This window comes from Crocodylus porosus, unplaced genomic scaffold, assembly GCF_001723895.1.
Source record: "Crocodylus porosus isolate Cpor-Errol unplaced genomic scaffold, CroPor_comp1, whole genome shotgun sequence".
Classification (NCBI taxonomy): Eukaryota; Metazoa; Chordata; order Crocodylia; family Crocodylidae; genus Crocodylus; species Crocodylus porosus.
In genome coordinates, this window is record NW_017728886.1 from 224,408,052 (window position 1) to 224,435,845 (window position 27,794).

The window sequence follows — 27,794 nt, forward strand, 5'->3', positions numbered from 1 at the left end:
GAGTTTTCAAAGATCCGTGCCAGGGGCTGGGCTATGACACTCGCCAGCTCCTTGAGTTCCCTGGTGTGCAGATTGTCAGGGCCAGCTGACTTGAAGGTATCCAGCTTCTCATTTTAACAGTGTTTATAACTGTTAAAGCATGTTAATTTGCAGCAAAGCATAATCTTTAGCATGTGTGTGGTGCTGGGTGGAGGCAGGCAGTGCAGGACTGACCCCACACTCTTCTTCTTCCCCAGAGCCATAATCATGAGCACCTCTGCACCAGTGAATGAAGTTTCATTTATTTCATCCTTTTCCATCAGGCCTTCTGGTGGCAAGGATACCAGAAGGACTTTTGCGGTATGAAGGTTAAAGGGAGACATGGTTGATCCAAGAACTTCATAGTGGTCCAGACAAGAATATTTCTTGACGTAACTTGCATGTATGTAGCCAAAACTGATTCTATTTAAGAGGATTGTTTGGTCTCAAATAATCTGTTAAAACAAGCCACCTTGCTTTAGCTGTGGAGACTTTTCCTTGACAGCTTGACTCCTGATGGGGAAGCGCTTTATTGTTGTTATATCTTCAAACGGATTGTTCGAGTTTCTTTGAAACATTCAGTATAAGGTTTTGCAAAATATACATGAGAGAGTTCTGGTGTGTGGTGAATGCTGACCCACTCAGAATTGTTTTTATTATTGCATAAACCTACAATGCTGGTTTTCATATTCAGCTTAAAATATAATAGGGACCAAATCAAAATTTCTATGCAGGTTCTTGCATGGGCAACTGGCGCCTCTCGAGTCAGTGGGGGTACGGGTCTGTCAGCGACCAGGGTGGGGTCGCCCCATGGCCAGTCTCACTGACCTGGGGAGTGGGGGTGTCCCCTGTGGCCAGTTGCACTGACCCGGGGTGGGGAGGGGCAGTCCACCAGGGTTGATCTCACTTACTAAAAAGCAGCTGCGGTGCTTCCCGAAGTTGCTGCGGGACTTCCAGAAGTGGAAGCCACTTTAGCTGGCCAGTGCTGGCGCTCCTGCCTTCCCCCCATGCCCATTACCTAAGCAGCAAGAGTGGTCATCAGGGGGTGCATGTGCACCTCCTACATGTCACCACTAGGTTCTTGATGTAAGAGAGCCAAAATTCTTCCACTACAGGTAGGAGTTTTTTCTGATTAATTTTTTAAAAGAAATATAGGTACTTCCCCTTTCTAGGAGGAATATGGCTAAAGCTAAACTATGATGTATTCGGCTCATAGGAAAACATACATCCGTCTTTGGTGGTGGCAGTATTAAGTTAAATAGTAGTACTAAAAAGGTATCAGAAATCAAACTGGCAGGCTAGTACTTCTCTTTGAGGATAAAATTTTTTAGTGCTGACAGTTGGTGGGAGAAGCTTTTAAGTAAAGCATTAGATTTCATTGGGATTCTGAGAGCTTCTACAACATGGGAGGGATGCCAATTAAAGAAAAAACCCCCTTAGATTCTGAATTTAGTACTTTATCCTCTTTTGTACATTTTAGAGTGAAAGATTCAGCCCATTCAATACTGATCCCTTGTTTGATCACAGAAAGCTTCAGCCAGAAGGGCCATGGCTTCTTTTGGACTGCAGTAGATTAAAAAACTGCCATTGCATGGAGCCAAATACAGTTGGTTTGTTTCCATTGATGGTGAAATTGTCTGCATCCTCTGTTTCTTTTTTGGCTGTGCTGTTTGTGAAGAATGTGAGTAAAGTGCAAAATTTCTACTTCCTCATTTTACCAAAAATTTTAGTTTGTTTTATAGTAGGGGTGTCAAACTTATCTGGCACCAAAACTCGTATGTGAGTTGCTGGCCTAGCCCATGGGCTGGATCAGGACTACATACATGAGCCAGAGCGCAAGGCTGGTCTAGCAGGGTGTTGAATACAGCGCACACCCCATAGTAGCTCCCAGTGCTGCATGTAGCATGTGTAGTCTCTCCAGCCACACATACCACATGCAGAATGTGCCAGCTCCACTCCAAGAAGGAGGGGGCAGCCTACACATACAAGCTGCCCATACACTGGAACCAGTGCACAGGGCCGGTCCAGTGGGGTGCTGCATGTGTCTGTGCCAGCCCTGCATGCAGCAAACAGCACAAGCTCTGTAACGGAGCCTGTTCATGCTGTGTGCGCTGAGAGATGCTGAAACAGCTAGAAGCTCAGCAGCTACATGAGGGCTGGCCTGAGGCCCTGCATCCTGGATCTGGCATGTCCTGATTTGGACTAGTACAGAGCCAGCACTTAGGGCTGGTTGGTGTAGGCAGTGCATGCAGCCCGCACCCTGGACTGGCCCCCTGTACTGTGTGCAGCACCCCTGGTGCTGGGTCAAGCCTTCATTCTTGATGGGTGCCACAGTCTGGATCATAGGGTTCCGTGGGCTAGAGAATCTGGTCCGTGGGCTGGATGTTGGACACCCCTGTTTTATACTGATTCCACTGGTGCAAGCTGCTGGATAGCTTTTCCTGAATGCTGTTTTAAGTGTTATGATGGTCAGTTGCGTGTTCTGGTTTTTGTCTTGTGTTGTCATGCTGTCCCTACTTTTCTCAACATCTATTCTTGTGCTTTGTTGGGAAGAGGTGGCTTTAGTTCTCTCCTCTTTTGAGCTAGTTTTGGCCCTTCAAAGTCCAAATTTTTTAGATGATAATTCCAGCTATTAGAACAGTGGTGAATGTAACAGAAGCCAGAAGTGCAGTAACTCAGAAAATAGTTCTGGCCAAATGTACGCAGTCATGTATTATTTTTTTGTCTGCAGCGCCCTGTTGGGTCTGCCTCTTATGTTTTGCTTTTTTCATAGGAGTGACTAGTGGCTAGAATTTGGCCTACTCCAGGGGAGCGTGCCTCAGGCTTTCAGTGGCATCCTCACAGAAGTGAGACTCTGATACATATGGAACAAGAATTCAAGAAGTAGCCTGCCAAGATTTCTTAAGCTGCATGGACCCTTAAAGAGGCTTTTCTTCATCCACCATCACCTGCAGCTCCTATAGTTTCCAACTGAAAATGAGTGCGTTATGTACAGTTTGTATTGTATGTTGGATCTTTATTCTAAGCCTAACTTCTTTCTATATTGAACCTCTCTTCCATGCTAGCCTGGCCTTGGGGGCACTAGGCTAAGGAGAAATATGATAAAATTCAAGCTTTTTTTCATCAGAGCAACACCTCAAATAGCAGCCTTGAAATTAACAGAAGCTATCGTTGGTAAGCAATTCTTCATGGACATTTACATTATAATCAGCCGTAAGGTGTGAAGACTTAAGCCGGAGACCTGCTTCTAGTAACAGTGTCATCTAAATAGTTAATTGTGGGGGGAAAAAAGTGGAAGGCTCTTCCTACACAAAATTGCAGGCATACTTAAATCAGTTTAGGCAGTACCTTTAATGTTAAAGTCAAGCAGTTGGTTCTGTTTGCATTTAAATATCTTGCCTTACCTTTGGGCATCTTAAGTGACTTACAGTATAGCCTTTTAAGAATAAACCTTTGCTGTCATACTTACCAGGTTATCTGAACTATATTTGGGGGGAAGAACTCGGATAAGATGAGGGCAAATAAGTTCTCTAGTCTTAGTATCAAATTACTGTTTGTGAACTGCAGAGAATACAGCAGTGGTCCTATTCTACTTGATGAGGTTTCAGCCATTTATGTGCATGTGACATCTAACCCTCTGACTTACCTTGTCTACTGAAGTAGATGTCAACCATGTGAGTCTATAGTGAGACCAATTTTCAACTTGAACCATTCATATATCACAAACTGAATTTGGGGAAAATGGGAGCTAAATCAGCAAGTCTTTTGAAAATGTGTTATATGGTTCTTTCTGTGAACAAACCTTTGTAGAACAGTCCAGCAGCAAACCAGATATTTTTCCTTGAATTAACATTCAAATTCTCAAGAGTACACAATACCTAGGCTCTTTTTCCTTTGGATATGGCATATAATTTGAATATAAAGATGTCCAGCATGGATATCACCAGAGCTCTAACAACTGTGTCCCCTCAATTTGAGAATCGCACAACCAGGACATCACAAGCGATTCAGTCTGGCCATTTTAACTTGAGAAGATCTTTAGTGTTATGATGAGTGCACGTGTGATTCAGTGCACCAGTTTGCAGCCAAAAACCATGTCCATGTTTTCTGCAATATCACCAGCACCTTTGGAATTTGACTTGTGTCACTGCTTAAGTCTAGGATTTTTCTTGCAGACTGACACTGCTTCATGGCCCAAAGAGGTCGTCAATACCCTCTTTTTTTCCTTGAATTTCGTTACTGAATATATGCAAACAGTCATGCTCAACAGTTAGCTGGTATCCCACTTTGAACTAAATAGAACTTTAGTAGGACTAAGAAACATCAGTTCAGAGAAAAGAACATTACAAATTAAATGAATGCCATTGGAACTAGGAAAGAAGACATGTTTGCTAGACTTTAGATATGAGTGGGATTCAGAGGACTTCTGAAACTGGAAGAAGGAAAATTTTTCCCCCTTAGTCTCATAAATGAAATATATTTAAACAACTGTTTGGGTGGAGAAGAAAAAATATTAAACTCATTGTTCCTGTGGAGTTTTTCAGTGTCTGCACTCTTGAGATTAGATGCAGTACTATCTTCTGTCATTGGTGGTGGCAGTCCCTCGAATCAAGGATGTTCTCTACCGTGGCTTATTGATAGAACTTGAGGTGACTTAAGAGTCCAGGGTCCTTGAGCCACAGACACATCTACAGAAGTTGCAGGTCTCTCTGCAGGGGAGAATTGACCACAGGCTAGGATTTTGCTTCTTTTCCTTCCTCCACTCTTCTCTGCTATGAGGGCAAGATGCTTTATCGCAAAATGGACTGCTGTTTGGTTGAGATTATGGCACCATTGGAATTGATTAGCAGCCAACTCCTCCCAGCTCTTGATGTCTGCATCTGTTTTCTTCAGATATACCTTCAGTGTCATTGTAGTGTTTGCTCTGGCTATTACTAAGCTGGGAGTAGAGCACTTGCTTTGGGAGTTGAGCAGGGTGGATAAAAGTCAATATTTTTTAAAACTGAGAAAATTGAATTTTTTAATTTAAATTGAATTTTTTAAATTTAATCTTTTTAAAAAATTGAAGATGGTTGTTTTGAAAAAATAAACCTATATAAAGTTAGTTTTAATGTAAGACATAATAAAGCTCAAAGATATCATGGCATAAGGATTATAACTTCTAATTGTATACTATTTGAGACAATATATTCATGTAACCGTTTTAGAAAAGTTTTATAAATAGATCACAACAGGCCAAGGACTATATTTGGGAACCCCATAAGATTGGGCTTCTGAGACTTCTCTATAGATTAGTAAAGATTAAAGAGAGCCACTCTCCACAATGGAACTCAGTGCTCAGTCTAGAAGATCCCATTAAGCTTCTCTGTGATGCTTAGTTTTAGTTCTCAAACTGGATTTGTGTTTCCAGAGTTAACTTCCTTGTTAACAGCAGTATATGGAAATTAGAGATAATAGACTTGATTATCTACCCATGAGCCCTCTTGTCTTTCTACAAGTTTGTGTACAGAGTCAAGCCCTTACCTCTCTCTAAAGTGCAGTTTCAAGAAGTTGAATTAATAAAGGATATCAATCAACAAGAAAGTTTGTTTTGTAGAAAAGGGTGATTTAAATTGAGGCTTCCTGACCAGTGATTTAAAATAGTGATTTAAATCAATTTGATTTAAATCAAATCCAGCTTGGAGTTGAAAGTTAGGCATCCGCGTGTAGTGTTGGTTCAGCAAAGTTGGTGCTTGAAGATCACTGACTCAATGCTGGTAACATTATTAACAAGTGCACATGTGCACTTGTGCTGGATCTCCTCATCACTGTTCATCCTCTCAAACAAGTGGCTATTCAGGTAAGGGAGGTGCTCAACTACCTCCAGGGTTTTTCTCTCAATAGTAATTTGGGGAGAGGTTTCACTGGTGGAGCACTTCAGTCTTCTCAGCGTTGAGATAGAGGCCCAAAGTTTGGTTGGCTTCTCTGAAAAGATCCAATACAGCAAGGGTAGGCAATGTTTTTTTGGTTGGAGTGCCGAAAAAACCACAGTGTCTATTTTGGAAGGTGCTGGAGTGTCAACATGCTGGAGCCCGGAGCAGCTGTTTGCAGGCTCCCAGCTGCAGCCGGCCCATGGAACCCAGTCTGCTTGCAGCAGGGCTTGCAGCCTCCCAGCTGCCTGGTGGGAGCAGCCTGGGTTCTGTGACTGGCAACAGCTGCTTAGAGCCCGGGCTGGTGGTGGTGTGCCGAGCAAAATGGCCATGCGTGCCATGCTTGGCATGCGTACCGGGGGTTGCTGACCCCTGCAATGCAGTCTGGAGGTTTTCCACAGTGTGTGCAAGGATGGCACAGCCTACAGTGTACTGAAGATCAAGGATGGTTTTGAGTACTTTGGTTCTTGAGCAGCAATATTCCAAATTGGAGAGCTCGCCATCCATTTGGTATTCAATGTCAGTTCTGGCAGGAAGGCAGTCCGTAATTAGAACCAAAGTGACTGTCAAAAAGTGGAGAACAGAGTTGGGGCAATGACACATCCTTGCTTGACCCCAGTTTGGATGACAAATGCATCTGTGTCTAATCTGTTACATAAAACAGCCATAATTATCTGGTCCTGGAGAAGCCACAGGACTTTGAAGTTCTTCTCAGGACATCCAAATCTGGCCAGTAGGATTCCACAAGGATTCATGATTGATGGAATCAGAGGTTTTAGTGAGATCAGTGAAGGCCATATACAGGTCCTGGTGTTGTTCTCACCACATTTCTTGGACCTGTCAGGCAACAAAGATCTTGTCGGTCGCCTCATGGGGTGGTCTGAAATCACTCAAATTCCAGCAGGACTTCCTTAGCAAAAGGTTAGAAGACAGTTCAGGAGGATGCAAGCAAGGATTTTCCCCTGCTATGGAAAGGAGGGCAGTATCTCAGTAGTTCCCTCACACAGACTTATCTCCTTTCCTGAAGATAGTTTTCTGTGATAGAAGCCTGCACATGGTTTTATTTAATGTGAGGAAGCTGGTACACAAATAGCAACCAGCCTTGACAAGGTGGAGATCTGGGCTTAGTGGCAAGGGCAGATGGCAAGAACTTTAGATGACAGGAGACCATCTTGCTGCAGCTTTCTTCCACCCTTACAGCCATTGAGATTTTGACTGTGGTTTGTCTAGAACCTCCCTTCAGGTCTGTTTACCATGGATGACCCTGTAGGAGATTGTTATGCCTAATTCCAGAGCTGTGCCTGAGTATCTTGTATTGGTATATGTATATATGTATTTAAATAAGGTTTCCCAGGATATGTCTAGCTATTTTTTTACAAGAGCTTCAACAGCATGGTAGAATACAACAAATGCTGCTTTTTAAAGAAGTGGAAGTATTTATGTAACTATACTGAAATTAAGTACTAATTGCCTTTAATTTTATGTTTTTCACACTATAATCTTGTGTCTATTTTTAATTCACCCCACATGTTTTAAGTTAAAATAAGTTATAAGTCAGGATGAGGAACACTGACTGACTTGTTTTCTCTTTTGGACTCTGTATGCTTAAGTGTGTTTTAACATTTCAAAAGCTACATGAAAGATCTTAAATAACTAAAGGTTCTTGGTATGTATGGAAACATAAGTTGTTTTTTTTCTTCTTACTACTTAAACCAGGTAACTTGAGGCCTGATCATATTAGGGCTAAGCCTTACAATGAGTCATAGAGAAGTAGGGCTGGAAGGGATCTCCAGAGGTCATCTAGTCCAACCCCTGAAGACCCATCAATAAATTAATAATTTAATAAGTAATACTTGACAATTCTAGAGTACTTTTCCTGCGAGTGTCCCAAAGGGCTTTGCAAGCATTAGCACCCTAGACAGTATTATTTGTATTACCTTCCGCAACATGGGTGTCCATAGACATAAAGCATGTTTGCAGAGCTAATGAACAAGAAGGTTGGTAGGTTCATCCTAACACCTCTCCCCAGAAGGTATTCCTGCTGTGCAGACAGGCTGGGCCAAAGGGGCAACCACAAGTTAGGGGAAGACTGAAGGCAGCCCCACTCAAGGTAGGGTAGGGATACATTAACCCCAATCTCAGAAGCACTTCTAGAGGCCCTGCTGGCTTGCCCGAGTAAGCATGAAAGGTTGAGGCCCACTAAGATACATGATGCCCTCCCATCTTCAAGATGCAGGGGGACCTGGCTTCTGCCATCTGGGTCTCCTTACCAGAGCTCTGCTTACTTTTATGTTCTGGTCAATGGAACAGGTTGCCATATACTTAGTTATTGCCTTAGTCAGGGAGAGGATTGAAATTAATGAACGCTGAGTGCAATAGAAAAGTTAAATGTAAATATGTTTTTATGATTAGGGTCAGGATATATAATTGAAAAAGATCATTCACATTTGGTATACCTTCTAACTCCATGCTTTGGCATGGAGTTGATCTAGGAAGTGTATTATAATTTGTTCTTCAGTTGGCTTTATATAACATAGTTATTAGTTAAGATTCTGCATCATGGGTATCTCTGTACGTTGTATACTTTATGTATTCTGCTTAAAGTAATTCAGGAAATAACTTTAAGGTTTTTATCCTTAGCCAATTTCTCATAGTTCCTAAACTGATTGATTGCTCATTTATTCTGAAGGACAAAAACAGTTGAGATCAAAAAGAGTTAGTAGATCATAATGCAAAATAATGATGTCTACTATACTTAAAGTATCTCATGTCCAATAGAACTTTAAGGTCATACCATGAGAAGAAGAATTTCTCCATTTTTGATCATCTCTCCATTAACGGATTTTCTTTTTCACATGGATTTACTTGCAAGTAAGAACAACAGGAACTACCTTATTCCCATAGCTTGCTTCCTATAACTTAAACTGGAGAAATGGCTTGAAATGAATCAGATAAGATTCCTTAAGAACAAGTGCAAAGACCTGCAATTGACATGGAATAATTGCATGTATAAATGTAGATTGGGAAGTGAATGGTTAGGCTGCAGTACTGCAGAGAAGGATTTGGGGTTACAGTAAGCTGAATATGAGCCAACACTATGTTCTTGTTGCAAAAAAACAAAAAAGACTAACAGTATCCTGGGTTGTATTAACTGGAGCATCACTTGCAAATCAAAGGAAGTGATTCTTCCTCTCTGCTTGGCACTGGTGAGACTGGAATAATGTGCCCAAGCCCACACTTCAAGAAGGTTATGGACAACTTGGAAAGAGTCTAGCACAGAGCAACAAAAAGTGATTAGGGACCTGGGAAGCAAGACTTATGAGGACAGGATGAAAGAGCTAGGGTTATTTAGTCTGGAGAAGTGAAGACTAAGGTGCACTAGATAAGTCTTCAAGTACCTGAAGGGCGACTGTAGAGTGTATGGAGATGAGCTTTCCTCTGTGGCTGTAGGTGACAAGACTAAGCAATGGCTTCAAGCTGCAGCAGATGAAATCTGGCTTGGAGATTAGGAGGAACTTTTTTATTATGAGGGTGGTTAAGCATTGTAACAGACTACCTAGAGAAATTGCAAAATCTCCATCCTTGGGAGTTTTCAAGAGCAGGTTAGACAGTCACTTAGCATGACTGTTCCTTAAAAAGGCAATATTAAGGGTACAATAGCATGTTAACCTGATGCAAACAATAGTAGCTTGGGTAACGAGTGGGTCTAAAGCAGTTTTTCACCAAAAACAAACAAAAAAAGGACTAAACTCAGTTGTATTACTAAGGATGAGAGAGAGTTAGTATGAGCATATAAGGATGAAATCAGGAAGGTTGGGGCACAAACTGAGATACAGCTAAGGAGCTTAAAAGCTTTCTGTAAGTTTAGAAATAAAAGGAATAGCTGAGTGTAGGTCCCTTATTTAACAGAGAGGAAGCTGATATTGGACAGCACAGAGAAGGCTGATAAGTTTAATGTACTTTTATGTCACTTTTCACAGAAAAGTTCAACAGTCAAGTGACAAGTATATTTAACAGTAAGGATAAGGATGGAGTTGGATAACTATCCTAGTGTAGAAAAAGAATAGGTGAGAAAATAACTTGGCGATTTTCAAATCAGTGAGGTTTGAGATTCATCCTAGAGCAGGGGTTGGCAACCTATGGCTTGCTTCAGAGCTATTCTGTCTGGCCTGTGAAGCTTGAGGCCTCCCTGATGTTTTGTCAGTGGGAGGCTTCACCCATGTGTTAAGGCAGGGAGAAGCCACAATGGTCAGGTGGAAATGTCCAGCCTGCCTTGGACTAAATTTGGTAAATTTGGCCTGCTGCTTCTCTGACTCTGATCTTAGAGTATTAAGGGAATTGGCAGCTGTAATTGTAGAACGATTGGCTTTTAACTTTGAGAACTCAGGGAAAGTCCTAGAAGACTGGAAGTGCATAAATGTGGTGACCACCTTGACTTTTATCAAAGATTTTGGCACTGATGTTGATGACATTCTTTTTGGAGAGCCCCCATTCTGGTATGTTTATGTTGATAATGTACTCAAGTTTTCATATAATAAATATGTTTCTCCTAGTTTTCTTTCTAAATCCCCATGCTCATTTGAGGGAGTCCCACTTGTGCTTCTTTTAATGTAAAAGAGTAACCAATCTGTTTTTTGGCATGGACTCCTCTCCCTGTGACTTCAGATTACCAGGAAGTGCTTCCAACCTTCCAGTTGCCTAGATTTCTAGGGTTGGAAGGGACCTATTAGATCACTGAGTCCGACCCTCTGCTCTGGGCATGAAAGAGTCCTGGGGTCAAGTGACCTCAGCCAGCTGCTTGTCTGACCTACTCTTAAACACCTTCAAGGAAGGGGAAAGCACGACATCCCTTGGAAGTCCATTCCATATTTTGGCAACACTCACTGTGAAGTATTTCTTCCTGATGTCCAATCTAAATCTCAAACAGTTGTGCCAGTGGTTTTGCTATGACACTGGCTAATTCCTGTAGTACCCTTGGGTTAAGATCATCAAGGCTTACTGGCTTAAATACATCCAACCCCTCCAAGTGCCCCATTAGCAGGTCAGTGCTAACCGTTGGTTGATTGGTATCTCCCTCAAGCCAGACTAAAGTCTCATTGGGAGTTGTGTTTGTATCCGTGTCCAGGAACACGGATGCAAAGAAATCATTTAAGAGCTGCTCTGACCATCCTATCTGTTATGAGTTGCCCTAGTCCATCCTGTAGTGGCCCTATGCTACCCTGCGCCGCCTTCTTGCTCCCTATGTGCTTAAAGAAGGACTTTTTGTTGCCCATAATCTTTGTTGCCGGCCTAAGTTCTGTTTCTGTTTTGGCCTTCCTCACTGTTTCCCTCCAATGGCATGCAACACTGATGGCATCCAAGGGATGCTGTGATGCCCCCTAGTGGCTGCTTTCTCCTGCTCATTTTCCCAGGATCTCACTTTACTCCCTTGCCTGTCACACCTTGATATTAAAAGATAATATTAAAAGATAATGAGGGGAGGCTGCCCTCTGAGGCGGGTGAGCCTATGATGTTTGCTATCTCTCTCTCTCTTCCTCCCTCCGTACTCGTTTCTAAGGCCATAGTTGCCTTAAAGACTATATTTATGGCCTCTTTCCGTCCCTTGAGTCATGCCTATGCTTTGCAGGTGTCATGTGGTTGCCACTTCTGGTGTGTCTAGATGTGTTCAAGTCAGCAGGTCCTGACGATCTCCACCCCAGAGTGCTGAGGGAATTAGCAGAGGTCATTGTGGGACCCCTGGCACAGGTTTACGAGCACTCGTGGTGCTCTGGCGCGGTGCCAGAGGACTGGAAAAGGGCCAATGTGGTCCCCATTTTCAAAAAAGGGAGGATGGAGGACCCAGGAAACTACAGGTCTGTTGGTCTTACCTCGGTCCTAGGGAAGCTCTTTGAGAAGATTATCCAGGAGCACATGTGCGAGGGACTGGCAGGGGAGATCATGCTTAGGGGCAAGAACATGGGTTCATTTGAGGCAGGTCCTGTCAGACCAACCTGGTGGCCTTCTCTGACCAGGTCACAAAATCCTTGGTCGTAGGTGTCGCAGTGGACGTAGTCTTTCTGGACTTTAGGAAGGCCTTTGACACAGTCTCTCGCCCCATTCTTATTAAGAAATTAGGCAACTGTGGCATCAGTGCCTACACAGTCAGATGGGTTGCAAATTGGCTGGAGAGCTGTACCCAGAGAGTGGTGGTGGATGGGTCTTTTTTGACCTGGAGGTATGTGGGCAGTGGGGTCCTCCAGGGTTCGGTCCTTGGGCGTGCACAGTTCAATATCTTCATCAGCAACTTGGACAAGTGGGTGAAAAGCACCTTGTTCAAATTTGCAGATGGCACTAAGATGTGGGGAGAAGTGGGCACGCTGGAGGAGAGGGACAGGCTGCAACTAGATCTAGACAGGTTCCAGGGGTGGGTGAATGAGAACAGGATGGGATTCAGTACTGACAAGTGCAAGGTACTACCCCTGGGGAGGAAGAACCAGCAGCATACTTACAGGCTGGGGAACTCCCTTCTAGTCAGCAGAGAGGCAGAAAAGGATCTTGGTGTCATTATTGATTCCAAAATGAACATGGGCTGCCAATGTGGGGATGCTGTCAGGAAGGCTAACTGTACCTTGTCATGCATCCATAGATGCATCACGAGCAGGTCCAAGGAGGTGATCCTCCCCTTCTATGCAACACTGGTCAGGCTGCAGTTGGAGTACTGTGTCCAGTTCTCGGTACCGCACTTCAGGAGGGATGTGGACAGCATCAAGAGGGTCCAGAGGAGGGCCACTCATATGATCAGGGTGCAGGAAGGCAGGCCCTATGAGCGGAGGCTACGGGACCTGAACCTGTTCAGCCCCCACAAGAGAAGGCTGAGAGGGGATCTGGTAGCTGTCTACAAACTGGTCAAGGGGGACCAGCAGGCTTTGGGAGAGTCCCTGTTCCCCCGTGTAGTACTGGGAGTCATGTGATGTCACGGTGCAAGTGGGCTGAATTAATTGTACAGAAAAACTTAATCTGGCATTTCTGAACTTTCAAAGTGCTTGGTTTATGCTTAATGCTGTTTTAATTTAAGGTGTTTGTGTGTGTACCTTTTTTTTAATAAGGAAAAAGCTTGTAGTTAGGTAGATGTTTTCTAGTTATTATTTTGACCACATCATTCTCCATTTGGTATCTCTTTTCTTCACCTTTTGTCTGTGGGTTTTCTGCTTGTTTCTTTTTTGGTTTTTTTTTTTTAAAGATTATAAGATCTTTGGGGAAAGGATTCTTCCTCCTAAATCTGTACAAATAGCATATCTTTGCATACTATTGATGTATGAGTAAAATATATCCTTCCAAACTATAATGTAATGTACCTTGGAAAGAAAGCAGACTGTAAGACTGAGAAACTGTTAAAAGTACTGGAGATTCTTGGCCTTTATAAGGTTTTTGTTATAATGTTTTTATGTTTTGGATGGGGAACTGTTTACATAATTTTAGTTAGCGTTTGAAATTCTTAATTTTTTGGATTAAAATGCTTTTGGTTTTCAGAATAATGAGCCATCATGCTTAACCTAGTTCATTTTTAAACACTGTTTTTTCCTTTGTTTTTCTTTTTGATTCAAAAACTGGAACATAGGGCTGCACAAAACAAGTCAAAGCAAAACAGTGCTGTGTTTTGACGGAACAGTGTTTCATTTCGAGTTTAGTTTCATTTTGAAAGTACTGTTCCGTTTCATCAAAACAGTTTTGAAGTTTCAACTCTGTTTTGATCGTTTGCCCAGGCAATAATAAGCATGAAACTAGAGGAGGAGCAGCCTCCTCTGATCTTAGGGAGATCGGGGCTGGCACCCAGAGAAGTAGTCCGGCAGAGCCCAGCAGCCCTCCTGGGGGTGCGGGCAGGAGGCTGCCGCTGCCGCCTTCCTGGGAGCTAAGCCGGTGGAGGTAGCCAGGGCTCAGTTCCACAGGCTACAAGTGACTGGGAACTGAGCCAGGTGGAGGTTAAACAGACCCTGGGCTGCACCCCATCCTCCTCCACTGGGCTGCAAGCTGCTTGAGAACAGCCTGGTCGGAACTGAGTTGGTGGAGGGAGGTAGGGCTCAGTTCCACAAGCTGCTGGTAACCCAGCCCTGCACCGGGCTGGGTTCCCAGTGGCTTGCAGCCTGGTGGAGCTCTGCCCAGTGGCAGGAGGCAGAGCACAGCCCTGGCTCTGCCTGCCTTCCAGCACCAGGCTGAGCTCGATGGGGCTAGTGGAGCCGATTGGAGCACAGCCCAGTGTTGGGAGGCGGGGAGAGCAGAGGCTGCGCTCATTGCCGGGGTGAGCCATGTGGGGCTGCACGGAGTCACTGGAAGCACAGCCCTGGCTCTTCCCTGCTGCTGGCTGGGCTGCTGCTTTGAAACTCAAAACTTTTGAAATGTTTCTCTAGCCAATCTGGGATCTGTACCATTTGCAGCTCAGATCCGAGAACAGCTAGAATGGGCACAATGTGCAACATAATCTGGCTGGAGTGGCACTGCGCTGCACATAGTGGATGCTGTGTCAGAGTGCACTGCACATGGGGCCTGCTCTGGGATGCTCACTACACCAGGTGCCAGCTTCAGCTGGTTCAGGATCCACAATGCTTGCAGGTGCTGTGTGCAGCATGGGTCCTGGATCAGGTAGAGAGAGCTAGCACCATGTGCAATGCAGTCTTGGAGCTGCTATGCAAGTAATGCATGTGGCAGTCTAGCTGGGGCAGCCATCAGCTGCACCATACCACACAATGCCTATTTTGCCTGCTCCAGGATCCACACTACTCATGATACCAATCCCAGACCAGCTAAAGCAGCTGCCAGATCAGGTTGCAGCAAGTTAAGGGTGCTTGCCACAGAACTTGGTCCCATGCATTATATTGCAGACTACACAGGGCCCTAGATATGTACCTTTCTCTTTCAAACTTTGTAAATCAGCAGTGTCAAACTCACCCTGCCTCCTGAGCTGGATCCAAATGATGGGGCTCCTTGTGGACCAGGTAGCAATGGTAGGACCAGCAATGGAGGCAGTGGGGCAGATGGTGACAGGCCAAGTGTATGGAGTTAGTAGTGCTGTTGTGGCATAGCCCTTACTCTGTGCTGCCAGCGGTCATGCCCAATGGGGCTTTGTAGCTCTGGTTTCTGTGGCAGTCCTGATTCCCTGCTAGACCTGTCTCCACATTCTCTGGCCTGCCAGGGACTGCACCCTGCCTGCGGGCTGCATGTTTCACGCCCCTGCTCTAAATGATTTTCATGTTATTGCTTTTACCAGTACAAGGTTATAAATTTTAATTTATGTGTACCTAATCTGAGCCCTAAAGTAAATTTTGTTTGTTTGTTTTTAATTTGTATGTCTATTTAGGGAGGGAATATCTTGTGACAAGAACAGAAGTTGGAACCTAGATTTGCGTTCTATTTTTTATTTTGCTTTGAATATAGTGCTTATGTTGTATGTAGTGTGTGGATGCCCTAGATGAGATCAGGTTCCCACTGTTCTAGCCAGTAAACAGAGTAAGAAGGAATCCCAGCCCTAAAGCATCTACATTCTAAATAGGCAAGAAAGTTGATTGATTGATGGATGGATACAAAAGCCACAGAGGTCTTTTAGCAGAGCTGGAAATGAAAGCTAGGCCTCTTGGATCCCAGTTTGGTACCCATCTTAGATCAGGGATGTCAAACATAGGCCCATGGGCTGGATATAGCCTGCCTGGTATGAGCAGGCTACTGGAAGTTACAGAGGAACAGGCCTCTGCTGTAGAATATGAGACCTTTGGGCCCTAGTGGACACAGTGATCCATGGCAGGAAGGTGAAGGAGGCCTGACAAAGCCCTACCCACCCTTCAGCCTCATCACCTGTTACCACTGCCATGGTCCTACCTCCCTAGCTGAGGGCCCCTGCTGAAGCTGATGCTGTGGCACAGGGTATGCAGTGGTGTGCTCTGCAGGCCAAACCACTGCGACTGTTGTGTTCCTTTGGCTGGAGTCAAAGTAGCTACTGCTGCCACCACCACTTCCTTGTTCCCTGGACTGGATTTGGCACTCAAGGAGCGCCATGGTCTTTGCTTCAGGCACAGGGTGAGTTTGACACCCCTACTTTAGACTGTGCTGCCTTTTTGCCTGGTTTTATTTTTACCTTGAGCAAGTCACCTACATCTTGATTTTCAGAATAGTTGAGTATCTGTAGTTCCCTGTGACTTCAGCTGAAATTGTTGGTACACAGTCTCTTTGAAAAATCAAACCCTTAAGCATTCAAGTTATCAACCACTACATATTAAGTAACTGAAGTAAAATCAAAGTAATACTTTCCTACCAACTTTTTAATATTTGCGAAGTCCTTTGAGGTTGTTCGAAGGAAGTACAATAAAAGTTTAAATTTACTCTAAGTTTGTTATACAATGGTAAAACGTATTTTGGTATATCATTAACAGGAGGGAACTCTGTTTTGTTGATCAGTTAATTCATACAGGCGTGAATAATACGTGAATTTGGATGCTTTCAGTAAGCTAAATGGGTATGTGCAAAATATCTGTTGTTTTTTAATAGGCGAAAGCTGCAGTCTCTGACATGGCTACAGCCTCACCAAGATCTGATACGAGTAACAATCATAATGGAAGATTACAGATGCAAGTAACTGGTAAGTAGGAATCTGTACATTATATGAAAATATATTAAGCACTGCTCAGGAGAGCATCCTTTTTCAGGGTAAATGGTCTTTTGTGACTTAAAATCTGTGGAATCTTGATTTGATATAGGCTGAGTTGAAAGGCAGAATAAGGAAACACCAACTTAGATCAGCCTTCAGGAAACGAATCTTGTCTTGAAAGCAAACATGGAAAACTTTAGAACAGTTTTAGCACAAAAGCTATTCTAAACTTGTATACTCAGAGCCAATTGATAGTAGTTGTTCAATGTTTTGACTTTGAAACCTGTCTACTTGCTACTACTTTATAAATAGTAAACATTAGGAAATGTTGATGCATTTAAACATTTATGTGGTAAGTATTACAAATTAATTTCAAGTGACATTTGAAAATAGAATTGGGGCTAGCAAGCATAAAACAGAATATCTCAATTTTTTTTTAAAAGTATTTAATGTAAATCAGGAGGAGATTTTTAGACTATTTTGTGGTAGAATTTGATTACATTCTTTGACATATATGCTGGTCTTTGGTGAAGTTTTTTAGGCATAGTCAGCAAAAGTGAGATGAGACAGTCCTGCAATTTTGTAGTATGTTGGGAGAATGCTTTTTATGCAGCTTATGCCTCATATATATCTATATCTATAGATATATATAGATGGAAACTGTTTAAATTGTCTTTTTAAAATTCATTTGAAGAATAATTTTTATATTTTTCTTTTTTATCTTTGTAGCCATTTAAAGAAACAATGTCCCATATTGTTAAATAACTCTTGACTAGTTCAGTGATGGAAGTTTGCTTCACAAGGCAGTGATATATGTAAAATTTAGGAGTGTATATTTGTGCTTATTTCTTTTTGTAACAAGTCTACTATGGTTTCTGCTGTAGCACATTGTCATATTTAATACTTTATTTTGTTTGTTTCCTGGACTTTTAATTTTTGACATTTCTTCCTAAGTGAAATTTCAGTCAGAGAGTAGCATAGACATGACTTTAGTTCCCTCTGGCAACCATAAACACTGTGGTTTGTGTATATCACAGCAAATCAAGGAGTCATCCTTTGTTGTCTTCAGGATCCCCTCAGTGATTTTCCCTACAGCAGGGGTAGGCAACCCCTAGAATGTGTGGCATGCAAAGGCATTTTGTTTGGTATGCTTGCCTTGGGGAAGGGGCCAGGGCTGCACTGTCACAAGCATAGGGCCCATTCCACCTCCCCCCACTATCCGTCCCTGGCATGCCGTCATCATACAAGTCAAGGTTGCAGGTGTTTCTGGCACTCTCCCAAAAAATGTTGCCAATCCTTGCTGTACAGGATTTTTGTTATTACCATATTTACACAAATATAAGATCAGGATTTTTTTTCCTCAAATCAGCATGAGGAAAAAAGCCTGTTGTCTTGCATCCATGTGTTAGCAAACGTTCCCCCTCCCCACAACGAACGTACCCCCTCCCAACAAATACATTGACATTGGCTGTCAATTAAACTTCTGTTAGAAGCAGCGTGTGCTCAGTCATGGAAGCTAGTTATGAAGTTGATTGAATGCAACCCATGCTGAGTGCACCAATAAAACATGGTCCATGTTGGGCTAATACACTGAAGGTAACCTACCACAAGGATAGGTTAGTACAGCCCATCTGAATAAGATATAGTGTCCATTGTACTCATGCCCTTCAACACCAACTTTTTCAAGTCATGGTGTGCCACTACATCAAATACATTTCAACTTCCTCTTCACTCCCACAGTTGAGCAACACATTTCTTTCCCATTTCTAATGGTTCCTGTTTCTTTGAGCCTTAAATGGCTGGCAAACATTACCAAACTTCTATGTAGCTGAGAGGCTCTGTTGCCCCTCTTTCAGCTCCACCCTCTATGGGGTAGAAGGGGACCAGGCAGCCCTGAGCCTCATCTGCATTTTGGAGGGTCTCAGAACTTGTGACAAGAACACCCAGTTCTAGTTGCAAGTGGGGGCAATGGATCCTTTCTGAGCTGTTAGGTTGTGGGTTCACCATGGCTTGAAACGCTGTTGACTTTGCTGGAGCCCAGCCCAGTAAACTGTATGTTAAGCCATGATGAGCCTTTTGGCTCTGGACTAATGTCCTACACAGTTTGTACTATGTATAAGTTGGAGCAAAAGTAGTACTTAAAGGCCTGTTTATGGAGTACCTGTGCTAAGATTTGCTGCAGTTGAGGTTGGAGCCAGAGTCAGACCCACAACAGTCTCCTGTTCTCCCCTGCAGTTTAAGGCCTTTTCTCTGTTCCTTTACCCTTCTTACTACCACTTGCAGCTCACTTCCACATTGTGCTTGCGGGGAAAAAGAGAGCCTGAGCAGGGACTGACAGTAAAGGGGGGCAGGAAGTCTGCAGGCCAAAGAAGTTGTTGGGGCCGAGGGCAAGGAGGCTACTTGAGCCCCCTCAGCCACTGTTTTCCCTGCTGTAGCAGTGGAAATGCAACGAATTTAAGACAGCATTCCAATAATTAGTTTCTACACCTGGAAAATAAATTTATAAATGTTCCATATATAGAATGTAGTTGGAAGGTCATCTTATACTTAGGGGCATCTTGTAGTTGAGTAAATATGGTATTATGTCTGTACCAGTACCAGCATCATTGGATTTGTTTACTCATGAACTAGTGACCTCAGAACTGTTGCTGATGGTGCCAGCTATCTCAGCATTTAGGTCTGTGATACCACAGAATTTAGCTGCATCTCCTCTTCCCAAGTCCCTGCTATAATCTTCAGCAATCAAGACTTCTGTACAGTAGTATCTCTATAAGATCTTTGCAAATCAGGCTTTGGTACTCCGGCTAAATAGGTTCATTTAATAGGAGAAGATTGTTACTTTTATCATCTGTTTTTGACCAGAGAAGGAAGGGTTTGTGAACCTGTTCCCCAAAACCTTGCTCACATGACCCTATACATTTGGTAAAGATTCCAGAGTTCAAGGCTGTGCTAACAGAGATGGTGGGGAGGGGAGAAAGGATATAGAAGAATATCATTCCTGTCTGGTAACCACTAGGACCCTCTTATTTTTGCTTATATCCTGATTATTATTGGCATTGTGGGGATCTGCAACATGTCAAAAAACCTCTTTTACATCCAGTGCTAGATTTTTCTCCCCTGTAATATCTTGTATTCAACGATAATAGCCACCCCAGAGGTTGACAGTAAAGTTTTTAGTGAAGAACATCAGTTTACTAGAGGTGCATCGATACGCTGATCCAGTACTGGATCGGTACTGATATAATGCAAATTGGCTGTATCAGAAATCGGCCTGATGTGGCCGATTAAATGCCATTCGTGTGCACAGCCGTAGCGCAGCACTCAGGCAGCAAGAAGCACAGCCTGGCAGTGTGGAGAGCTGCCTCCAGCTGATAAGTCTATTGTGGTAGAAGGGGAGGAGAAGGGGCAGATCAACTCCCCTGCAGTGACAGAGGGGGCTGGGTTTGGGGGGGGGGCTGCAGCTGCGGGCTGGGACCAGGTCTGTGCCGGGCTCTTCTCTCCGGGGGCTAGGTTCGGGGCCGGGGCTACAGAGGGGCTGCAGCCACCCCAGATTTCACTGTAGCTCTCTCTGTGTCTCTGTGTGCCCAGCGCAGCCTCAGCTTTTCCTGGCATGTGGGGGGAAGCAGGGGTTGAGCCAGGATTGTGCCAGGAACGTGGTGGCACTGGGAGGGAGCTGTGGCAAAATTTGGGTTGGCTGCAGCCCCTTCCATAGCCCCTGCCCTGGCAGTAAGAGCCCAGCTCAGCCATGGCTCCAGCCCACAACTGCAGCTCACCTGCCCTCTGCAGATCTGGGAGCATATGTCCCGTGTCCTTCTCCGCCGCCCCCCCCCCAGGGTGCAAGCAGCAGTGATGGGAGCCACCCCTCTCCTCCCCTCATGAGTCATGGCTCCATCCCGTGCCTGCCTCAGCTCCTGTCCCCTCTCTTACCACGGGGGAAGAGGGACGTCTGCCCTCCCCACAGACCCCTTCCCTCCCCACTCCCTTTCTACCACGAGGGACTTATTAGCTGGAGGCAACTTTCCACACTGTATCAGAAGTTGTATTGGTATCAGCTGATATGCCTCCTTAAAAGCTGAATATTGGTATGAGCCTCAAATATCTTTATTGGTGCATCCCTACAATTTACTTATTTCATTCCTTTTGCTATTTCACTTTTGCTTTTACCTGATTGCATAGTAGCTCTGTCTGGTCCATCATTCTTAAATTACAGAACTTCCTTTAATAAATGGGGGAGAGATTAAAAATTATAGTCAAGGGAGGGCAGAACATATTGTCACCTTGCCTTAAGAACCGGGGGGGGGGGGCCAGGAGACAGGGGGGACAGACTGGTTCTCCTCCCAAATGGAGAGCAAGCAAGCAGGACTGATTGCCTTAAGAATATTCTTTAATCTTTCTCTAAAGAAGAATCTTTAATTTTTTTTCCAGACGAGAGTCATTTAGTTTCTTAATAAATCAGTTTATTGAGTGTTACAAAGTATTAACTACTAGTACACACGCATGCTCACAAGCACACACCCTTGTTTATTTGTTTAGCATTTGTTACAAACCCAGGGTGGCCTTGTGCTAACAAACAACGTGTGTGTGTATGCACACACATATATACACATATGCATACACACTTTGTTAGCACCACAAGGCCACCCTGGGTTTGTAAGAAATGGAAAACAAAGTGTTTTTGTGTGTAATATATATATATGCATGCCAGTTTTATGACTACAATTCTGTCAGCTGGCAAGGTGTCACAGAACAGACTGATTCCTTGAAGGGAGAGTAGATGTTTTCAATCTTCAGACACAATCAGGATTGCGGAAGAAGATGAGGATACTTCTCTCTTTCAAGGTGGTGATATTTACAGTTCTTTAGTCACATAGCTACCAATTAGATAAGTTTGTTTTTCATAAACAATTTTTTTTTTTTTTTTTTTTTACTTTTTTCTCTATACTTCCCTCAGTACCAGGAGCCTCCTGCTTTCAGATATTGGTGAAATGTGCATTAATAAGCCATTTTATCAGACTTTTGCAGAAAAACAAGTTACAAATGGTATAACTTGTGTGCAGGTGCTAACTTTGTAAATGCATTCATGTCAAGGCTAGGTCTTGTGGGCCTAACAGATCATTTTGGTCCTGTCAAATATCGAGAGGCACAGTATCTGTCAAGAATAAGCATTATGTACTTATTGCCAGAAAGACTGACTGTCCAGGTTAGTCTAAAACTGGTTAAGAACTTATAAAACTTCTATGACAGACATCAATATCTGTTCCACTGACTTATAAAAAAAGCAGGCAGCAGGGAATTGGCATCATTTTGTATATTTGAATATTGTACTTACTCTCTACATAGCATCTTGTGATTACTGCTGCTCAAGACAAGTCAAAAAATCTTTGGAGCAGCACTTAAGAAAAAAGAGCCTAAATGTTTGAATATTTTTGGAAGGAAAAACTATTAATGTAATGGTTTCTATTAAGGTATTCCTCTAGTGCAGGCACTCTTCTAAATACGACTACCGCATGTGGTACACAAGATAAGACTTTGCTAATAGGTAACAATGGGAATACAGAAGGGAATTGGATTTCTCATCAGTGATGATAAATTAGTGTGCAGACCCCATCATGAGTTATAGCTGTTGCCTCAGTACAGCAAGATTGATGTTAATGGCTGTCATTTTGGTTGGTAGCCCTCAGGGAGCCCTAGGAACTAGAGATCTTAACTGAGCATTTAGGTCTATGAAACCACAGAATTTAGTTGCATCTCTTTTTCCCTAGTTATTGCTGCTGCTCGGTAATTAGTACATCCATAATTTCTTTTGAAGGTTCTGATCTATAACACAAGTCTCATAATGTCTTAAGCTCATTAGAAGACCCTTGAACTACATTTAGATCCTTTTGGGGATTTATCCCACAGCTCAATGGCAGAACTACTAAGGAAAGAACTAAAATTCAATAGATGCCTTCAGCAGCAGCAGTGAGACAGATACTGATCCAGATTGTTTTGATGGTTGAGAGGAGCCTTAAAACCACAGTGTAATTTATATCTTTTTCCTACAACCTTTAGGGACTATTTTTTGAGGGAAGGGGGGGGGAGATATACTCTGCTACAGGTAGCTTTCAGGCAGAGCAGAGCTAGCTAGGCATGTTTGGTCAAGTCCCCTGATCCAACCACTCTTACTTTTGCTGCTGGCTTTAGCTAAGGACCCACTGTTCAGGGTCCTCACTTCTGCTGCAGCCAAGTTAGTCTGTAGCACCACAAGGCCTCCCTGGATTTGTAAGAATGCAAAACAAACAAAGTTCAATAAATAAACTGCTATTTAGCATTTTGCTGGCTTCGGCTTGCTAGGCTCTTCCCAGGCTTCCCCCCTCCTATCTTTCAGAGGCTTTGGAGAGAGCTCCCTGCAAACAAAACAAACAAGAGAAGTCCCAGTGGCTGCTTGACTTCGGCTACTTCCAGGCTCACGGGAGTCGTGTTCTCTGTCTCTTCCAGTGCAGCCACCCCTAGAAGCTGCTTTTAGCTGCTTTTCCTTTTCCCTTTGCTGGTTCATGTGGGCCAGCTCTTCATCCCATTCATAGAGGCATGAGCTTTCCTAGGCAGCAATGTACTTCATCAGGTGCTAGGAATAGACAGTCCATTTGTTGCATCTAGTGAAGTAGGTTGTTGACTGCAAAAGTGAATGCCTCTCTAATGTGGTAAGGTGCCACCCTGCCCTACATTCTGTAGTAAAGATGTGGACATGTAACACATTTACTTTGGGTTATTCCAGAAGAAAAGTAGAAAGGTCACACAACATACAGTATTTACCATGAAGGAAATGTTTTCTACTGTAAAATTACTTTTGATGACATCTGAGATAAATTGACCCTACACTATACATTGTATGTCCACCACAGTTGTTTTCACCCCAAGGAGCCCTCTGCTCTCTCCAGTCTGGCAGCTCTGCCACCTAGTGGCCAGAAATAGTCATACTGCCTGCTTTGAAAGCCAGTCTGAGGCAAATTGCTCTGTAATAAATCACGTTGTATGTCTGCACCCTAAAGGAGTTAAACTGGTAGCTTCCCTTGAAATGTAATGGGGGCTGGGTACCCAATTTCTTTCAAACTCTTCAGAATAATCTCACACTAAATACTCAGATAGTAATTGAGACATGCTTCTAAGGGGTCTGTAATCTAGCAGCATTACTGCATCTCTCTCTGTTTCCAGCTATCCGCTTCTTACTTTGTCTAAGAGAAAATAAGATACTGAGAGATTATAGGGAAGTGTTGTACAGTTCAGTAGCTGAAAATGTTCAGCCCTGCCTTTAGATTGAAAGAAGGCAAAAGAGAAATCTGCTGTGGTATGGAAGGAGGAGGAACAAAATACATTTGAGAGAAACCAAATTGTGGGACAGATCCTGAGGGGGGTGCAGTGGTGCAACTGCATGTTCCATTAGCAGGAACCTCTGGAGACTTTTTTTAAAATCCCAAGAGCAGGTGGGAACCCCCACTTTTTCCCTGTCTGTTCAGAGGCAGGTCCCCTCCATTCCCCTTTCTCACCTCCCTCACCTGCCACTGCCACTTTCCCTAATGACCAAGAGGCAGGGAAGCTTCAGAGCCACTTCTGCCTGCTCTAGCCAAACTGTGGGAGTTGGGCTGAGTTGGGGCAGTGGTGAGGGCTGACGGTTTCCCTTCCTGTGCCTGTTCCTAGGAGGACCAGGCAGGTCAGGGGAACTACCCATAGCCACTGCTAGTGTCACAGTCCCAGTTGCGTCCAGTCCCTGTGCAGCCCTGCTAGAGCAAGGAGGAGTGGCTCTGAAGCTTCCTCCTCTGCTCCTACTCCTTACACAGTAGGGAAAACAGTGATGGAGAGGAAAGGGGACTGAGCAGGGAAGAGGGAAGGTTTAGGGATTCTTAGCTGCTTTAATGACTTTAAAGTGTCCCTGGTGGCTCCCAGGAATGGTTTGCCCTCATGGCGGGGGAGGCGAAGGGAAGGAGGCTGGGAGTGGAGATGCAGCCATCCCTGCAGCATAGGTTGCTACTCCCACAACTCCCCTTGCAAAATCCTATATCCTCCCCTGTAAGTACATAAAACTTCCAGCAGCTGAGAGCCAAGTGAATCTCAGGCTCTCAACTTCAAAAAAAAAAAAAAAATTGTGCCTAGCTTATAACTTAAAATACCATCTGCTCTATCTGGTACTGCAGTAATATGAGAAGAACTATTTCTTCTAGTTTGGCTTGACAAAGAAATGAGAGAGTAGCTTTATGGGAAGAGGGCTTCCACTAATGACCTGGAGTTGGAAACTTACCTCCTCAGCCTGGTTGCTTCTGAATTGTTGAAGAGAACCTAATTTGATGGTCTCTGCTCAGCAAGCTGAATACTTTTACCTATGTACTAACCTGTTAGAGTAGGAGGTAATGTAGAGTAGGAGCTGATTTGACAGGCCTGAGGTGTGCTGGTTGCAGTGGAGTTTTGAGGCTCCAGGTGAGCTGAGCTTGGCTGCCTGGAATACCAGCTTTTGGGTTGAATAACACTTTATCAGGCTGAGGAAACACCTGCAGTGTACCCAGGGAGTCGTATGTCCAGCAGATTGTAGTGTCAAACCCAATGTCTATATTGAGTCCATGAGTTTCTGTACCTAGTAGGCTGATGAAGTGAAATTCATAGGCCCGGCTATGAAAAGTGGTTTGTAAATTCAAACAAGCACCAAATTGTGCTAACCTAACCTCATCACCAGAACTGATGCCAACTTCCTATAGCTCAAAACAAAACCTGTCAACAATCTCCAGTACCCCCACAAACTGCACACCAGAATCTATCAAAGACAACAATACCCAACTACCTGTGGGGTCACATTTCTCACAAAAAAAACACTTTTGTCTCCAGTCTCTCAGGCCTGACCCTGAAAGGGAATATACAAACTACTTCAAATGGTCACAAACTCCTCCAAGACCATTTCAGGCTGGCCATAAGGAAGAACTTCTTTACTGTCCAAGCCTCCAAGGCCTGGAACAGACTTCCACCAGAGGTAGTGCAGGCTACTCTGGACTCCTTTAAGAGACATTCGGACATGTATCTTGCTGGGATCCTTTGACCCCACCTGACTTCCTGCCCCTGGGGCAGGGGGCTGGACTTGATGATCTCCCAAGGTCCCTTCCAGCCCTAATGTCTATGAAGTCTTTTCACAGCTGGACCTATGAACTTCACTTCATCAGCCTCCTCGGTACAGAAACTCATGGACTCTATACTGACATTGGGTTTATGACACACTACAACCTGCCAGACATCTGACTTCCCAGGTACCTCTCCACTTTTACCTGCACTGTTACATTCCCCTTCTCCCCCACTCTTCCTCCACCCCAGCCTGTCCCTCACACCCTGATGCCTCCATTTCCATTTTCACTGACTGGCTTTCTTGCCTACACTGTATGCCAGCCTCTGGCTTCTTTACTATTCCTTCCATCCAAGAAGAACATGAACACACCCCTCTGCATGTGCTTCCACAGCCTGACAAAGGATTTTTCAACCGGAAAGCTTGCTAAGATATTTCTGTAACTAACTATTCTGTTCAGTCTGCTAAAACATATGAGATTAGATTGACCCAAAGGAAAGGACCTTGTCCAGTGCCATGTCCTTAGACCAACACCCCTAGCACATGATCAGAAGGACGCAGGGCCCTGGACACATCTAAGCCCCGGGGCTGGGGCTGGCAGGAAACTTCTCTGGCAGCTGCTGGAGAAGAAGCTCCTGCAGGAAAGGAAAGAAAGGCTCTGTGACAGTTTGGCTGCCTGAGCTGCTGCTGGTGCTACTGTGCTGCTCACTGTGTTATTTATTACCTGTTGTCATTTAAAGTGGTGAACCTGGATGAGTCTGTAGGGGAGGAGGAGACCTCACTGGGACACACTACTGTGTTGTGTAAAGGCCCCAGCACCAGTGAGGGTGCGCTTTAACACACACGCAGTGTCACCCATGAAACGAGTTTTGTGTATCAGCAGCTTGAAGTTCAGTTTTCCAGAAATCCCTGCACCTATCTCTTTGCAACTTGGCAGGCTTCATGGCCTCAGAAGGGGCTACCATCCCTGTAGGTTTCACCCAAATCGGGCAGGAAATGACAAGATATAGGCAGTTTCGTGCTTCCCCATTACAGGTTTCCCTTGTTTTACATGGGTTTGAGTTATGTGAATTTGCTCTTATGTGATGATCCTTTTGTACCCAAAGTTTGTTATATGCAAGGTAAATTCACATATATACAATTGGCATAGGTTAATCTTATGCGATTGGCATAGGTGTGCTTTGCCCTTCCCCAAGCAGATAAGTCTGAGTTTGTGAGGGGAGGGGAAAGGGCCGTAGCCCCCTGCAGCTTGTCCTCCCAGTGCTGCTACTGAGTGCTGGGAAGAGCCTGGAGCCACTGCTGGCCCAAGCCTGCAGCGGCCACCTGCCTTATCCTGCTCTCATTTGGCTGCAGGTAGGTGGCTGCCCGCCCGCCCCCGCTGCAGCCCTGGGAGTGGCAGACACCGCCTTTATGCAGCCATTGGGCTGTGCCGTGCCCCAAACCCCCTGGGGCTCCGCTTACCCTGGGGCACCGTGCCCTGAGCCCCCTGGCATGGCGGAGCCCAGCAGCTGGGGCCCGGCCCTGAAGTGGAGAGGAGTGGCATGAGTGGGGCTGTCGCCCACCCTGAGCGCCACAAAGAGCCTGGTGCTACCCCTGCTGCAGCTCCAGGAACAGCAGACACCGCCTGCTTACAGCTACTGGGGTGCGCTGCGCCCTTCTTCCCTAGCCCCAGCCCCACTCCCTCCCTCCCTCACTGCCCTGGGAATGCATCCCTATCTGTTTAATTGTAAACTGGGTTTTCTTTATGCGAATTTGATTTATGCGCCGTTCCCTGTATCTACTGCATAAATGGAGGGGAACCTGTATAACCTATGGGTGAAACAGCGAAACAATTTAAACAAAATGGAACAGCAGTTTCGAAATTAAATGAAACTAGAAATGAAACGCTGTCCCACTGAAACAGAACAGTGCTGTTTTGCACAGACCTATTGCTCAGCATACAGATATCTGGCTGTATAATAGTGCAGACTTCTTAACTTGTACAAAAATGGCTTTTAAAAACATGCATTTCCCCTGGTTGTGCCTAATTTAAAGCATGGATGAAGCATACATTTTAAAAACAAAAATCCCAAGGGAATGCAGTAGCTAATTCATATATTAATAATTTTCAGGAGATTAGAAGAACACCACAGGAAACAATATTTTTTTCTTTCAAGTGCTATTTGCACTGGTTGGTTAG

At 44.2% G+C, this 27,794-nt stretch overlaps 1 protein-coding gene across 2 annotated transcripts in view; it reads left to right on the forward strand.

The window, feature by feature from the left end:
• Positions 1 to 27,794, forward strand: part of WWP1 (WW domain containing E3 ubiquitin protein ligase 1) — a 95,649-nt gene that overhangs the window by 12,566 nt on the left and 55,289 nt on the right. For both annotated transcript variants that reach the window (XM_019550000.1, XM_019550008.1), the window contains exon 2: positions 16,440 to 16,530. In XM_019550000.1, the coding sequence (XP_019405545.1) occupies positions 16,461 to 16,530 (70 nt within the window). In that variant the 5' untranslated portion in view covers positions 16,440 to 16,460. The remainder of the gene's footprint in view (positions 1 to 16,439; positions 16,531 to 27,794) is intronic.